This window comes from Notothenia rossii (assembly GCF_949606895.1).
Source record: "Notothenia rossii genome assembly, chromosome: 8".
Lineage (NCBI taxonomy): Eukaryota > Metazoa > Chordata > Actinopteri > Perciformes > Nototheniidae > Notothenia > Notothenia rossii.
The window spans coordinates 8,189,216-8,205,978 of record NC_136906.1 but is presented as its reverse complement, the minus strand read 5'-3'; the positions used below and the strand labels follow the sequence as shown (position 1 = coordinate 8,205,978).

The following is a 16,763-nucleotide window of genomic DNA, read 5'->3' as shown; positions in this document are numbered from 1 at the left end:
ACCGGCCCTGGTGTCATACCCACAGCACCCCCCATTTGAAACATGTTCCCATGGCTATGTGGAGTTGGACCAATAGCCGTAGTGCCACTTCTGTGACGTCAGAGAAGTGTTCAAATCTGGATCAGTCTGTATCAGATCCGTTGCAGACCCTTTTTAAGAGATTTGGGTATGGAGGAAAATAGAGAGGGTTGTGTTTTCTGACACTTGGTGAGTTCCCTGGAACACCGGGGACAAATATTCATGTAGAAAAGACGTACAAAAGTGCATTTTGAATGATAGTTCACCTTTAAAGAAAACTAACAAAATGGGAATATGTTGAATGCTAGCGGTTGTGAACAACATAACTATTTTGAATTGCCTTCTTCACCCATCAATGCCTACCATAATGAATCAAAATAGAATGTTTCCTTTACACTAGCATTGGAGCTTTTACTGGTGCAGGGTTATCTCCCCGATCATTTGTTCATTTCCGAAACCAATCCATTTTATGCCATTGTATCTGAGGGAACGTTAGGGTTAGGGTCAGAATTGTCTTTGTGAGAATAGTCTTGTTCAGAGATACGCAGTGCATGAGTGTGTGTATCGCATGGCGTGCTTTCAATCCCCCACTTAATGTGTGTGTGTAGCTGTCAGTCCATAGAGTCTCAACAGATGACTCAAAGTAGATCCTGCAAGCAATCTCCATTATGAGAAAGTGTGTGTGTGTGTGTGTGTGTGTGTGTGTGTGTGTGTGTGTGTGTGTGTGTGTGTGTGTGTGTGTGTGTGTGTGTGTGTGTGTGTGTGTGTGTGTGTGTGTGTGTGTGTGTGTGTGTGTGTGTGTGTGTGTGTGTGTGTGTGTGTGTGTGTGTGTGTGTGTGTGTGTGTGTGTGTGTGTGTGTGTGTGTGCCCATAGTCATTAAATGAGCCTGTTGGCTCTGCTCGGGTGATCTCCTTTATTAGCCTCGTGTCACAGAGTGGTTCTGCTGAAAGCTTGTTGTCACTGATTGGCACGTAGTTAAAGAAAGTCTCCATTTCATCTCTTACGTTCTCACTCTCTTTGCTGTGCCTGTATATCACTCTGTCATCCCTACATCTCTTCTTTTCTACTATGATCATTCTCTTCTAGATGTGTCACTCCCCATCCTTAATTTGAGGTCCTTCCTTCTTTGACACGCTCTTATAATTGCTTCGGAGTGAATCCATATTCTGTCCCTCCTTACCTTTCCCCACCTCATCCACCTCTGTCCTCTGTGCTTCATTCAACACCAGTTCATTCAGTCAACGGACCACATCAGCCAGAGCGCAGATACATATCACATACTGTATATCAGATAGATCTCTTTGTGTGTCTCTTTACCTCTAGTGACCATCAACCTTTACCGTGTCTGACTCTGATGAGACAAAAAGTAACTTATGAACTTTCCTTTTTGCCCACTCACTCTCTGTACCCCCTTATCTCAGTCTGCAGTCAGTTGATCCCGACAACCGTTGATGTTGTTGTTATTGCTGTGTAGTCTGCAGACCGTTTAACGTGATACAGATTCCTGCTTGGATCTTATCTTAGGTCAAGACTATTAGTCCTTCCAACTCCAGCTACCCGCAATAAATGTTAGACCTGCTAACTGTCGTTGACATCGTGACCTTTCTTTTGTATTCTGTAAAATAAATACTTTCCATGTACAGCTATATTTAATATTTTAGTGTTTGTCAGACAATTATTTTCTTTCTTTTTGTTTGTTTTTACTCCATGTGCTCCGTGGTATCTGGCTTTTAACCCCTGACACCAGCCTGTATGTATAATGTATTGGTTGGGGATCAGGCCCGGGGTGGGGTTGACCCTTTGTGATATATTTAGAGCGCTGCCTGCGATGAATGTTTTATCCATTCTGCGTAGGCAGGCCAGCCATTAAACATTCATATCTGCCACTGAGATGACCTCCTGGAATATCAGCCTGTCATCAATGAATTAACATCAGCTCATCATCAATGAGCTAGCATCACAACGTCCTCAATGCATTTACATCATGTACACATGTTACACATTTCCCTTCTACAGGCTGGTGAATTCTAATTAAATGGTCAACTCTTGTTTAGAGTATCCCTTTATAAGTTCATTTCCAATTGACCCTATGAGTAGTAAATGACAGCCATTGATGATATGATGATATTTGAGAGTTCCCTAATGGACTCGTTAGCATCTTAAAATAGATGGAGCATTTAGAGTATCAAGGTAAAGACAAGGACATAAAGAAATGGTTGTTTTCCTCTCCTTTTGGGGCTCTAAAACATGCTCTAATAGCCAAATATTGAGGGGTCGTTCCTGATTTGGGGTTTACTTAAGTGGAAAGTTGCTTTAAATGAAGAACTTCAACTAATTAGATTGCAACTCTGACTTTAATAGTAGGTACTGCAATAATGATCCATTGTATTGCTTTGTCTGAACAAACTATGTACGTCCTAAGTTCCATCTTTCTACATCAAAAGTGCCCATATTTACTGTTTGTGCGATCCTATAGTTGTGAATGCTTTTTTGGACATTAAAGCATGTATCACGGTCAGTGGTGGACCATGCTGCTCCCGCTGGGGTGTGTGTTTTTTGGCTCTGCTTGGCTTCGCCTCTCAGACACAGTTTAGCAACAGCTCAGCCAGCCTGCATTATTCATACAGGAGTGAAGCTGCAGATAGGGTTACCATGGGGAAGTATAGCTGGTGTATAAAGCTGCCCTTTGCAACTATATTATAGGGATACACCTTGATGCATATATACATACACTGACATACAATACATATACTCACATGACGCCTCAAGTTGAGATGAACCGGGGATGGATGAAGCTGCAGTAACCAGAGAGAGATGCAGAAGGTTGCAGGAGTTCACAAAGGCAAACTGACGTATATGTGGGAGGATACAACAAGCTAACTCACTCACGCTCAGACAAAGAGGAGGACACCCCCGAAGCCCGAGACTTACACAGATGCACATCCTCGTTAGGGGGACGTCCTGCCAAAGTTGGTTCGGTGGCCAAGATAAGGATTCCACACCGGACTCACAGGACGCACTAACAATGGGAGACACACAAAGGACTACACAGACTCTGTCACTCGGATAGCATGGTCTTTTATTCACCGTGTGACCCTGGGAAGTTACTTTCAAGCCTTAAAAGAGGACCGAGAGTAGCAATGTACGGATATTTTTGCAATGCTGGATGGACTTCATAGGATAAACTCAGTCAGCCAGTGGCAACAAGTGGGTAAACTGAGAGACATTGCAACCAGTGAGATATCGTTTTTGATATGCAACATTTTAAATTAAATAAGCATTTTTTTAAATGTAAATCTGTTCGAATGTTTTGACTCTTTTTACTCAAACAGAGACAACTTATTTAGCTGAGCCTTGAAGACGTACTGTAATGCGAGCGAGCACTGATGGCTGAGATTCCGACTCCATTACTAGATCGTGTTTTGAAGCACCGTGGTTTTTGTTTGTCTCTGTGTGCATTATAGAACAACTGACTTGGAACACAGGGCGCTTTGGTTTCTGGGGTGTCACAGTGACGGATCGTATGGAGAAGAAAAAACGGGAGAAGACATGAAAACAATTGGGGAAAAGAGGATGTTACTGCATATTAACCTTTACATAGTTACTGCCCTTCTCTAGCACCTATAGTAACTTGTTCTTCATCTTCTTGTTTAAAATGATATGAGTTAGGAGAAACCATGGCACCTAAAAAAGGTGACAAGAAAGGCAAGCCAGAGGAGCCAAAAAAGGGAGGAAAGGATGATAAGAAGGGAGGCAAAGATGACAAGAAAGGGGGAAAGAAAGTGGAGGAGCCTCCAGCTAAGGGGAAAGGGAAGGATGATGGAAAGAAGGGAAAGGGAAAGAAACCTGTCAGTGAATCAGAGGAGGGGTCAGAAGAAGAAGAAGAAGAAGAAGAAGAGATGAGGACTGAAGAAGATGATGAGAGCGAGGAAGAGGTAGTTACCAAGAAGAATAAAGGGAAGGGGAAAGCGGCTCTGAAAGGCGCGTCCAAGGCCATTGCTGTGAAGGGGTTTAAGCCTTCTAAACATGCACCTATGTCTGATGAGGAGGGGGAAGAAACTAGGGCACCGGCGAAGAAAGGGATGGGTTTAATGAACCTGAAAAAGATGAGTAATGTCAACATCAAAGGAGCCTCCAAGGCCATGCTTGGCTTTGCTGCAGAGGGACAGAAGAAAAGCGCAGGTGCAGAAAAAACACAGAAGACACTAGATGTCAAGTCTCACCTTAAAGGAGCCTCTAAAGCCCTCTCAGGCATGACAGGGAAGTCCTCTCTTTTCAGCATGCCCTCTAAGACAGCAGAGAAAGCAAAACCAAAGAGAAACCTCAAAAGCACCTCCCGTCTGTTCCTAAGACTCTCCAAGAAAAAGAAGCCAGCTGCTGGTAGTAAACCACTACTGGGAACCAGCAAGCTTTTTGCTGGGTTTGGGGGTAAATCTGCCGACAAAAAGCCAGCTCTGTCCGGCTTTAGCATGTTCAATAAAAAGGCTGATACCAAGGAAACCCCACCTGCTAAAAAGACTATAAATCTATCCGGATTAGGGGGAAAGGGGAAAATGGCAACAGAGGCAAAGGGACTGGGAGGGAAGTTGAAAGGCGTGTTTGGGAAAAAGAAAGCGGAATCAGGATTTAAGACTAAAAGCTCGATCTTAGGAAAGATAGCTGCAACGTCTAACTGGTTGACAGGGAGGTACCTGACTGCTAAGGGCCAAGGTCAGTTGGATGGTCGGGCAGGAAGACGAGGACAGAAGAGTCTGTCTTTTGCCAACAGGGACACTAGAGGGAGAGAGACCTATAATTATAATGAGGCCTATGAGTGTGATGACGATGAGTATGGATATGAGGAAGACTACTATGACAGAGAAAGACCTAGAGGTAACCTGAGACAACCAATGACCTATGACCCATATGACCCTTATGGAGAGGATTACTACGACGATGACGAGTGGGAAGATGAATACGGTTACTATGATGATGAGGGCAACTTCTATTACGATGATGAAATGTACTATGAGGAAGACGTCGATTACCCTTATGGCTATTATGATGACGAGTATGAAGAATACTATGCCGATGAAGGGATTGAGTATTACTATGGTGAAGATGGACTTCTGTATGCAGTGGAGCCAGAGCTGTATAGTTACTATGGTAATGCTACGGAAGGTTTCTATGACCCAAATGAAACCGAGCTGTACGGAGATTACCTTGACCAAAATATGGGTTATAACTATGGGATGACGGACCCTTATGCCATGATGAGTGGTGGTTATGAGGTTGTTTCAGGCCTGTATAATGACCCAATGCTGGCATACACAGACCCTACTGCTATTTACAACCCCTATCAACCCACTTTCTATACGGATGCTGGGCTGGATCCAGCTGTGACAGGACAACTATATGGACAAGAGCAGCTGTCATACCTGCTTCCTGAGCCAGTTTCAGGAGAGCAGTTCAGGGTCCCCAGGCCCCAGGTTAAGCTATTTGGAAAAGAAAGACTAGAGGTGGAAACCCTGCCACCACCTCCTCTTCATTACCATCCTTCCTCCCCAATGTACGGGCCTCCCTCCCCAGCTCTCGACCTCAACAATCTGGACATGATGTCAGATATACAATATGAGCTTCCCACATACCCTCCTGCTCAGTCCCATTACCCCACCTTCATAAACCAGCAACAAACCCCCATTATTCAAAGACAAGACCCCTCACCAACAGCTATGACTTTTCAACAGGAACATTTCTCTTTCCCTCCGCCTACTTACCCTCCTCTCAGCCACATGTCTCCGTCTCCCCTACCACAACAATTTGCTTCCCAAGTGTACCAAACGTCCCTCCCCCAAGACCCATACATGTTCCAGATGGGGCAAATGGCACAAATTCAGCCCCCGATGCTTCCACTAATGCATTCACCAATGCATTCACCAGTTGCCTCACCCAGGCCAGTGCGACGAATGGGGCCCCTTCCATCCCCACAGTTGTCAATTAGACAAGGATCGGTAAGGACAATAGCACCTCCTTCCTACCGCCTGCCACAACATCATATGGACTTCCAAACCAGCATCAAGGCAGATTCCCATCTTTCCCATCGCCTTCATAGAAGAGGCCTTTCGCACCAAGCCACAATGGCAGGCCAAGTGCAAAGGCCTCCCAGCCCTCCCTCTTCCCCATCATACCAGAGGAGAGGGATGTCAGTTAGAGCCCAGCCAACCCTGTCTAGAGGTAGGGGGAGAGTTGGGTTGCGCAGGGCTCCATCAACTGTCCGACCCCAATCCCCCCTTTCTAGCCCCTTATCTTCACCCCGGGGATCATTCAGAAAGAGAGCAAGCCCACCACCTTCTCCAAGACTCTCTTTCAGACAGCAACCTCCTCCTGATGCTGTGCCTCTTCCATCTACCAGACCACATAAGTTCAAAGGTAGAAATCAAACATCTAAAATGAGGCGTTCCCCTTCCCCTCCCCTACCATCCCCGCAAAGACGGAGCCCACCTATGACTGAAAGACCTCACTCTCCCCCTCAAACCTTTCGCCCCACTTCCCCCTATCGCCCACCCTCTCCCTCGCCATCACGTATCTCCAATCGCCCTCTCCCGACCCGGACCTCTACTCGCAGGCTGAGAGGTGGAGCTGGAGGCCGAAATCACGTGCCCATGGGGGCTGTGAAACCCTCCCCAGCTAATCCTTACTCACAGAGACGCAGTAGACATGGACCCCATGGACCCCCTGTCACTCAACATGTAGCTCCGTTCAGGTCCTCTATACATAGTGGCCCAACTTCTTCCTCAGGACAGATGGGGGGTGTAGCTGGAACACCGATGCTGGCTCGGGCAGGCTCCCGGCCTGCAGGATTAAGAGGGTCCAAGCGAATTGGTACTCCCCAAGGAGGCTTCCACAGACCTGTAGGTAGAGGGCAGCCGTTAGTCAGGATGCCCAGAAACCAGCCCTCTCTTCAATCCAGACAGTCTTTTAGAGGACCTCCTCCAATGCCTCCCGTTTCTCCACAGCCTTCTTTAAAACAGAGTGGCCCTCTTTCTCCCCAGACATCAGTGCGTAGGCTGCAGAGTAGACCTTCATCTCCCCTTCCACTGCATCGCCAATCTACTCTCCCCTCCCGTTCAGGCTCTCCGATGCACTATATGTCTCGCCCAACGTCCCCGTATCCCCAAAGGGCTATGAGTCCCCAGAGTCTAGGGCCAACATCTTTTCAACCTCAAGCTCCTCACCCCAGTTTTGCTCCTGGAACTTTCCAGCCATCTCAGGGTATAACCCATTATGACTACACAATGATGGAGCCAGGCCCTTCCCCCATGCTCACAAATGCTTTACCGAACCCTCAGGTTATAGGTGCTCCCTATCCTCCTTCTCTTCCTTCCTCCATCCCTTACTCCAACACTGCTTACTCTTTGCCGAGACCCACCTCCCCCCAAACACAGTATGAAGTCTACCCTCAAAACCTTCCACATCCTGCACCTTCCTCACCTCATTTGGGGCGCGCACTGCAGAACCCTTATCTGCAGAATGCCAACTACACCACACCTTTACTGAGAAGCCCCATACCTGGTAGCCAGGTGGAGATGTTGGCTGATGTACAGGTGAGCCAGCAGGGGAGTCCATATGCCAGTATTGGCCTATCCAATGCTCTGATGCAGAACTCCCAACTACGCAATGCCTCCTACTCGTCTCCACTACAACGCAATGCGAATGTCTATACACCTGTTTTTTCAACCCCTCAGGCAGTAGCCCTCCCAGCCCCAACTGTTAGCTCCTCCCCATACTTGTCTTCCGGTATGCTTACTTCCCAGCTACGTAATGCATCATATGCTTCACCCCTTCAGCGACACCTTTCTCCCTTATCTCCTACCCCTCCTCCCCCCACACCTCAACAGGGGACCACGTCATTTCTCTCAGGTGGTTTGCGAACCTCCCAAATCCAGGGATCCATGTTAAGGCTTCCAAGTGGCACTTTGACAATGTCCCGCGGTCCTGTTGTACCCCCTGTTACCTCTGATGGTGGTGGGAGGCTGTCCCCCTCTATGCTCTCCAATGCCCTGCAGAACCCAAGTCTACGTCAGGCCACCTATCGACTACCTGATGGCTCTCTGGTCACCAGAACGGAACCTGCTGTACCTTCCCCAGGTCCGGCACCCCTCTCGTCCTCGATGCTGTCCTCTGCCTTGCTCAATCCCAGTTTGCGGCAAGCCACATATCGTTTGCCTGATGGCACTCTTGTAACAAGGACAGAGCCCACAACTGCACCCTCCCCTTCCTCTCCAATGCTCTCCTCTGCACTGTTAAACCCCAATGTACGTAAGGCCACATACAGGCTGCCTGATGGAACTCTGGTTTCAAGAAATGAGCCATCACCAGAGCCCGCCATCCCTTCACCTTCTATGCTCTCCTCTGCACTGTTAAACCCCCATGTACGTAAAGCCACATACAGGCTGCCTGATGGAACTCTGGTTTCAAGAAATGAGCCATCACCAGAGCCCGCTATCCCTTCATCTTCTATGCTTTCTTCTGCTCTTCTTAACCCGAATGTTCGTAAGGCCTCTTATCGGTTACCAGATGGTTCATTTCTAACCCATCCGGTGGAAGAAATGCAGAATGCTGTATCATCACCGGGGCTATCTAGCGCCCTGATGAATGCTAACATGCGTAACGCAAAGTTTCAGCTCCCAGATGGATCAGCATTGTTTTCGCGGAATCAACCCCAAGCTCCCTCTGGTCCTAACCTTTCTGGTGCTATGTTAAACACCAACGTCCGAGGTGCCTCCTACGCACTCCCAAAGACATCACTGTTGAGGCAGCCTGGTTCTGGTGATACCACTGAATCACGCTCCCTTGACCTTTCCAACGCTCTACGTAACAAGAACATCCGATCTGCTACCTACCGTTTGCCTGACGGATCTCTAATGACCCGCCCTCAACCTGCTGCTGCACCTCGAACACTTGACCTGTCCAACGCCTTATCAAAGAACCCAAACCTACGTGGGGCAAATTACCGTCTCCCCGATGGTAATATCATGAAACGGCTTGGTGCCCCAAGCGCCCCAGAGCCACGGTCACTTAATCTCTCTGGGGCCTTGCAGAATGCTAACCTCCGAGGGGCCTCTTTTCGCCTACCATCATACGCTGTTGTGTCACCCCAGGTCCAGGGATCCGGCCCTGAAGAGCACTGGGCACAGGGCCCTGGAGTTGAAGGCTTTGGGCAAGATGTGGATGTGTGGGGCGCAGAGAGGGTTCTACCTCACGGGACAGTGCAGAACCTCAATAAGTGGTCCATGTATAGAGACGGGGAGCTGCTGGATCCTCACAGCCCGATGGGACAGGGACAAGTTGGTCTTGAACAAGGGGAGTGGAATCTGAGCAGGGAGGGGGAACCACAGGGGCAGTGGTATGACAAGGTAACATTTTTGAATACATGGCTCTACATACTGTATAAGTGCACAGAATAGCTAATGTTGGGCACTATTAGGGATGCTCCGATCGCCAATTTTGGGGCCGATTGCCGGAATCAGTATCGGCCAATACCGATCGCCGATCTGATCGAGTGGGCGGGGCCTATGGGGATCTTCCATTTAAAGTGAGGTTTAAAACTCAGTTAATGGGGCTCATTCACTGGCGCTTCCACAAACAACAACCAACATAGTTATTACATTCAAATGAAGTACATTATTCAAGTTTACATTAACTTTGGATAATAACACGTGAGAAATGAGCAGAAGCGCTCTCTTCTCCTGTCCCCCCCTCTCTCTCTCTCTCTCTCTCTCTCTCTCTCCCTCTCCTGACAGCCTGTCAGTATCTCTTGCAGCTCACTGATCCAGTAATGAGTGACCCGACAGTGAAGAATAAATATATTTATAACTAGCTTGTTCCAGAGGTAGATAAAATAGCTAAGTGTGTTAGGTCTAACTAACTCTTGTGTGTTTTGCTCCGCTCACCGGTCCGTCACAGCGGGCGGAGCTGCAGGATTTCTGCTTCACACACACGTTGCATACCTCTATTTTATTGTCATTTTCGGACACCTTCAAATACTGCCAGACTGGTGAAGCCATTTTGGCGAGCTTGTTTTGCCGCGCACAGAGAAAAGTGTCATGTCTTTTACGTCATCGGCTCTCACGATTTGCATTTTCAGAGAGCACCAATCGATCGGCAGAGAGTGAATATCGGACGATATCGATCGGCGGCCGATCGATCGGAGCATCCCTAGGCACTATATTTTAAGACTTTAAGTTTTTGATGAAATCTTCCTGTTGAATGTGTAATGTTAGCGGAGAAATTCAGAGGGAAGGTAAATTATTTAGGTGAATTATTGGTTGGTTTTAAAAGAGCAGAATGTATGATTAGAACAGGTATTGGGCACATTGAGTAAGTAAGGTAATAAGGACATGTTTGGGGAAAGAGGGACAAACATGGATTCTGAATACCACAATGATTAGTTGTACATGGAGGGGAGAGATTTTCATTTCTTCCATTGAAATATTTCCATATGAGGGAGTGCATATATGAATACATGAACCCTTTGGGCACAGAGTTATGTGTATCATCTCGTCATTTCTGAATGCATACCTGTATTTTAGATGTACTCCATCAGAAGCCTGCCCACCATGGCAGCCCGTGAGCAACGAGAGGAAGATGGAGTGGAAGATATGACACAGCTAGAGTAAGTAGAAAATCACAAAAAGTCACCTTTTTGTGAGAGATTTTATTATGAAGTGCAAAAGAAATACATTTATAAAAGTGAGATGCAAGGCAATCTTTCACTTGTTGGTGAATTATGACTTTTAATAATTAAGTGCTGGGATGTTTCATTCTCAGAGTAAATAGAGTGATGAATTGCTACTGCATATACAGTACTTGAAATACAGTGGTAAGAAATGCAAAAAGATCGATGAAAGAAACTGATCAAATCTTTTAGTTGATTTGAATTTAGCTCAGCGCAAATATGTGAAGAAATGTTGATGGTAGAGTCATTCACTATACATTCTTTTTATCCTTAAATGTGTTTGTTCCACTGCTTCGGTCTAGGGAGATGCACGAAGGGGTTGTTCTGCTGAACCTGAGGAACAGATTTGAGAGGGAGATTATATATGCAAGTATCTGAGCACCACACACATCCAACTACCTGCATACAACGTTGTACTGAAACATTCTTGAAAATAGAAATCTGAAGTCAAATCAGTTTGTTTCATTGTTTGTGTTGATCATAAAAACGTATCTCTTTCTTTTATTTTCAGACATACATAGGTAGCATTCTGGTTTCGGTGAACCCCTATAAGATGTACAACATCTATGGGACCGACATGGTGCTGCTGTACAAGGGTCATGCTTTGGGAGAGAACCCTCCGTGAGTCATTTCAAACTGTGGGGATGGTAAACTGAAAACAAAGTTTTTTTTTTAGTATACCTTTGTATAATATATTTAATTGTAAAAACAATACAACATATATATTAAACTAAGAAAGTATGCTGACATGTTTGAAGTAAAGGAACATAGAATTGTTTAGGTAAATGATTAAGGCTGTAGAGGGGATGCGGTTAGATATACTGAAGATAAGGATAGGAACAAGAAAATAAGCTCGAGTTAGATTTCATTTCTCTTTAGATATCTGAGCTTGACTCTTTCTCCTTCAGGCATTTGTTTGCCATAGCAAACGCTGCTTATTCCAAAATGATGGATGCCAAACACAACCAGGTCATAATAATAAGGTAAGAGTACGACTCTCTTCATAATCTTCTGAAATGTTATATAATTAAAAATTACTTTCCATGTTTCTGCAAACCAGACATCACCAAGTTCACAACTAGATATACTTTATTCATCCAGAGCTTATCTACCTGCAAAGAAGTCATACCGTACACCACACATTACGCCTGGTGCACCTGGGCCTTTGTAGGATTTAGGGTTTACATGAAAATAACAGAACTTGGATATTCTTTGACATTGAAGTGGCAAATGACAGAAAAAAAATCATAAATAAATGAGAAAAAGATTAGAAAATGATGTTCAACTTCATTTTCCAAGAAAAAAATTAAACGACAAATATTAATTAACAATCCAAAATATGTTCTCTTGTTGGATTAAGCCAATATTACAAAAAAACATTGTTTTCTAGTGAATATGTTGCTTTAGTCTCTGAGCGGATTTGTGACTTTCTAATATTATATTAAAACAACTTCTCCCTCTGAATACTGCCCTCCTTTCCTGGCTGGTCATTTTCATTTTTTTTCTTTTTCATTATTATTTGTTTGCACACAATTACCCTAATATGTCTTTGCAAACCTAACGTGCTAAAACAGTTTTAACATTATAATCTTGCCTCGTGCAACAAGATAGACTTTTTGCACATCATTAGTAACCTTCTGGGTTAGCAACAGTTTAACCTTGGTATACACACAGTGTCCATCAAGCTCCTTGGACAGTTAGGTTTCCATCTCCAGTTGGATAAGTGTTTGTATATTCATGAGTGTCTGTCTGTGGTTTTCTGACAGGTAAACTTAAGACAGGCACCTCTCATTGTCACAAATGTTCTCCACACACAAACAGATGCCAGTTACATCTAACTCTGATATAAAACAATAGACACATACAGAGAAATGGCCATTACTCTCATATTAAATACAAACACAACCACACTTGCACACAACTGGAACACTCTAGCCATATTCGGAAGGAGATACCTGTAAGGAAAGCCCAGCCAGGTCTGGGCCAGGAACAGATTATCTTTCAGAGGTGTGTGTGTCCGAGTACACGTGTGCGGACCCTGTGTTTGTGTGTGAGTCACTGAGTGCGTGTTAAGGGGTTACTGAGTTCCAGTGACTAGTATTGGCTCTGTTTTAACCAGCCTGTGAGTCGAAACCCTATGCTGAAATGTGCTCAAAGTGTCGGAGTCTCTAAATAGACCCGCAAACACGCACACAAACTCCCGCACCCCCTTTGGCAAAGCTGACATAATGGTGGTATTTAGCACTAAACTGTTGGCAGTGATGAAGCAGAGTGTGTGTTTCAGGTGGTTTGGCGCAAAAGTGGAATTGAGGCCTTACCTAATGCAAGATTAGCTGGGTCTCAAATCACTTAGTCAATTAAGTCAAACCCTTCTCAGGCTCCAGTAGGCGAGTGAGAAGTATCATATACTGGACTCTCTAAGTGATTAATAAACGCTGGGTGTAATGCTGCCCAAAGTGCAGATAGTGTTTACTGCTAATGATCTTGTACTCTGACTTCCAAATAACTGGACTTTCCACTTCTTTACCTTGAAGATAAATGGATTATCATTCTGTTTAGAGAGTCCATCCAGTCCATACATGTATAATATATACTAGCTCACCTATTACCAACCCCCTAAACGATATAGTTAGGAAGGCAATGTTGTAAATGCAAGACTTAACTGACAGAAAAGTCTGAAAAAGTACAATTTCAGCACCACGGACAGCGCCATGGATTTCTCAACTCACAGCAAAGATAGTCTAGTGATATTTCAAAGCCATGATCAGGGCTATGAATTCTAATTTGCACGGATCAGACAGACTAGACTTATTCAGTTAAACACCTCTGGCTCTGCACCCTCTTCTAGTTGGGGAAAGTTCACCAGGCTGTGTAAAAACGTGTCTGAATGTACCTGTGGATATCCTGATAACATATGATGCCTCACTCCCTATTGGACACTATATATTTTATTCATATAGCCCATTTGTTGTTGAAATGTGCTACTTTATGTTCCTTCCTGTGTTTCAGTGGAGAGAGCGGGTCTGGGAAAACAGAAGCCACCAAACTGGTCCTTCGCTATCTAGCAGCAATGCATCACAAATGCAATCTTGTGCATCAGGTACGCACAACTGCTTGAGCCACAGACAGGCAGACAGGCAGACACACACACACTCACACAAGGTGACTAATGTGTCTGTGCGTCTTCTTTTCCATGTCTTTGTTTCTCTGCTGGCTCTTCTTGGGTTCAGATTGAGGTAATGGGGCTCCCTGCTTGATTTAAAATGGTTACAAATCATCTTCACTTACTGCATGACCATAAGAATAGCAGGTTGCTGTGTTTTGATGTGGTGTGTGTGACAATATTCATCATGGATTTTTTTCACTTGCTTCAATAAAAAGTCTGTCGAGCGTGTGTGTGTGTGTGTGTGTGTGTGTGTGTGTGTGTGTGTGTGTGTGTGTGTGTGTGTGTGTGTGTGTGTGTGTGTGTGTGTGTGTGTGTGTGTGTGTGTGTGTGTGTGTGTGTGTGTGTGTGTGTGTGTGTGCTGTAAACATTAACAAATGATGGTACACTGTCAGTTTGTCACCAAGCTAAAAAAACATTGTCCATTTACTGTGTGTTTGAATGTTTTGCAGATACTTGAGGCTGCTCCTCTGCTGGAATCTTTTGGAAATGCCAAAACTGTACGGAACGATAATTCAAGTCGCTTCGGGAAATACATAGAGATCTTTCTGGAGGAGTGAGTATAGAATCACTTGTGTTCTTTATTATATTATGTTTGGATTAGATATACTTTAATGATCCCAAAGTTTATTATTATAATTTATCTCCTCTATTTCTTGCCCTCTGTTCTCTCGGTCTCTCGGTCCAGTGGTGTTATCAGTGGTGCCATAACCTCTCAATATCTACTGGAAAAGTCCCGTATCGTCTTCCAGGTGACAGACAGCGACGAACACACAAGGTCACCCTTAATATCTTGTACTTTTCTGTGTAAGAAAGTATTAAATCTGTGTTTTCCCTTCAGGCCAAAGATGAGAGGAACTATCATATCTTCTACGAGATGCTGGCAGGTCTTCCCTCGCAGCAGAGGCAGGCTTTCTATCTTCAGGAGGCGGAGACCTACTATTACCTCAACCAGGTAGAGGACACAATCCTGTGGAGATACTGGGGTTACATATATTAAAGGTCACCTATTATGCAAAACTCACTTGTTCATGTCTCTTCTACATCAACACGTGACACTCTGAAAGTTTCAGGAAAAAAGATTCTCTCTCTTTTTGTCCTGATCCATTTCTATAAAAAACAGTCTGAAAATGATTTGATCAGATTTTGGCCACTTTATGTCATAACGATGTTTTGGCTTGTGTAACCATTAGCCAATCACCAACCAAGGTAACCCCCCCCCCCCCCCACCTTAGCACCTGAATCTCCTCCTAGAGCACCATTGTGTTCTTTTTAACCAAATATCTCTCAGAGGGGCGTGGGGAGGGGCTCCTTATTTTCATCTAAAGTAACAGACAGAGAATCAGCACTTTGGAAACAGGGCTGAAACAGAGGGGATTATGGGTAATGCTACAATAATCTGTTTGGTGTTTGAAGCCAAACACTTCAGAGACATGTTCTGTATATATCTGAGACCTATAATATATTGATGAAAAGCAGTATGATAGGGGAGCTTTAAGTGTGCTTTTCAACTGTCTTTCTGTCCTTACAGGGGGGGGATTGTGGGATAACAGGAAAGAATGACGCAGAGGACTTCCTGCGTCTGCTCGCTGCCATGGAGATCCTGCACTTCACCCCTGACGACCAGTCGGCCATCTTTAGAGTTCTTTCTTCCATTCTGCACCTCGGCAACGTCTACTTCCAGAGGCATGAGGTACTGTTTCCAGAGGGATCTTTCTCTATTCGTTTTTGATTGGTTATATGTGAGGCATTTTAAACACTCATTAACATACACATGTGTTGTACATTTGTTTTATTATTTGGGCCATCCAGATGATGTTAAGGAGCTAATGAGACATGAAATACATTTAAATGAAAAGGATATGGGTTTATTTATCGTCTCCTTTTACTGTGGTTATATACGATACGATATGACAATACTAACTATATCACTAAGGATCTTTATATTACTATTTCTTTATATTAACAACTAGAAAAGATCTGCAACAACACTAAAGACGAAAATACTTAAAACGAAACAAAATTATACAAAATAAATAAAAACACTAATGTTGTATTATTATTATTATTATTATTATTATTATTATTATTATTATTATCATTATTATTATTATTATTATTATCATTATTATGATTATCATTATTATTAGAATTATTATTATTATTATTATCATTATTATCATTATTATTATGATTATCATTATTATTAGAATTATTATTATTATTATTATTATTATTATCATTATTACTTTTAAACACTTGTACTAAAAAACATCCACAACTCCCTCAACACTTACAACCACTTGCACACCCATCAGCAAATGTATCTTATTTTGCATTTATTTATGTAATTATTCATTTAAAAAAAGAGTACAATGAAATAAAAAAATATGATTATAATTTAAAAAAAAGGCAATACCAATATGTAACTAGATTATAATGAGTATATGGATACCAGATGAAGTGTTCTGTCTTTCTCTTGCTGCGCGTCAGGCCGACGGCCAGGAGGTGGCGTCAGTGGTGAGCGCTCAGGAGATCAGAGTGGTGGCCGAGCTGCTGCAGATCTCTCCGGAGGGATTACAGAAAGCCATCACATACAAAACCACAGTCAGTATCAAAATGTATTTACTGTGCATGTGTATTTAAATCCCTCATAGCCAAAAACAAAGACAAAGTCTATAGAAGTAAACAACATGGTCTTAGCTGTCTTGTCATCTTCTCTGAAACCTCGGTCAATCTACTTGGCACGTTGCAGGTTTTTGAATGTATTTCTGTTACCTGGAAAGTGTTTTCCCTCTAATCTCTGACCCTGTGGTCATTCATTTATTATGCTTTGAATCTCAAATCAAATCTGACCTCACTAA

At 43.9% G+C, this 16,763-nt stretch overlaps 2 protein-coding genes across 6 annotated transcripts in view; both read left to right on the top strand.

Annotated features, from left to right (window-relative positions):
- The window catches only part of myo15aa (myosin XVAa), a 60,461-nt gene that overhangs the window by 9,977 nt on the left and 33,721 nt on the right, over positions 1 to 16,763 (top strand). For all 5 annotated transcript variants that reach the window (XM_079644496.1, XM_079644493.1, XM_079644495.1 and 2 more), the window contains exons 3-12: positions 10,591 to 10,673; positions 11,039 to 11,102; positions 11,248 to 11,357; positions 11,645 to 11,719; positions 13,746 to 13,836; positions 14,352 to 14,455; positions 14,588 to 14,651; positions 14,741 to 14,854; positions 15,431 to 15,592; positions 16,393 to 16,506. In XM_079644496.1, coding sequence (XP_079500622.1) covers positions 10,591 to 10,673; positions 11,039 to 11,102; positions 11,248 to 11,357; positions 11,645 to 11,719; positions 13,746 to 13,836; positions 14,352 to 14,455; positions 14,588 to 14,651; positions 14,741 to 14,854; positions 15,431 to 15,592; positions 16,393 to 16,506 — 981 coding nt within the window. The remainder of the gene's footprint in view (positions 1 to 10,590; positions 10,674 to 11,038; positions 11,103 to 11,247; positions 11,358 to 11,644; positions 11,720 to 13,745; positions 13,837 to 14,351; positions 14,456 to 14,587; positions 14,652 to 14,740; positions 14,855 to 15,430; positions 15,593 to 16,392; positions 16,507 to 16,763) is intronic.
- Positions 6,427 to 9,465, top strand: LOC307014277 (uncharacterized protein; the record flags this gene model as incomplete). The annotated part of the gene is made up of 1 exon (XM_079642154.1): positions 6,427 to 9,465. The coding sequence occupies exon 1, from the start codon at positions 6,448 to 6,450 to the stop codon at positions 9,463 to 9,465; it is 3,018 nt and encodes a 1,005-aa protein (XP_079498280.1). The 5' UTR covers positions 6,427 to 6,447.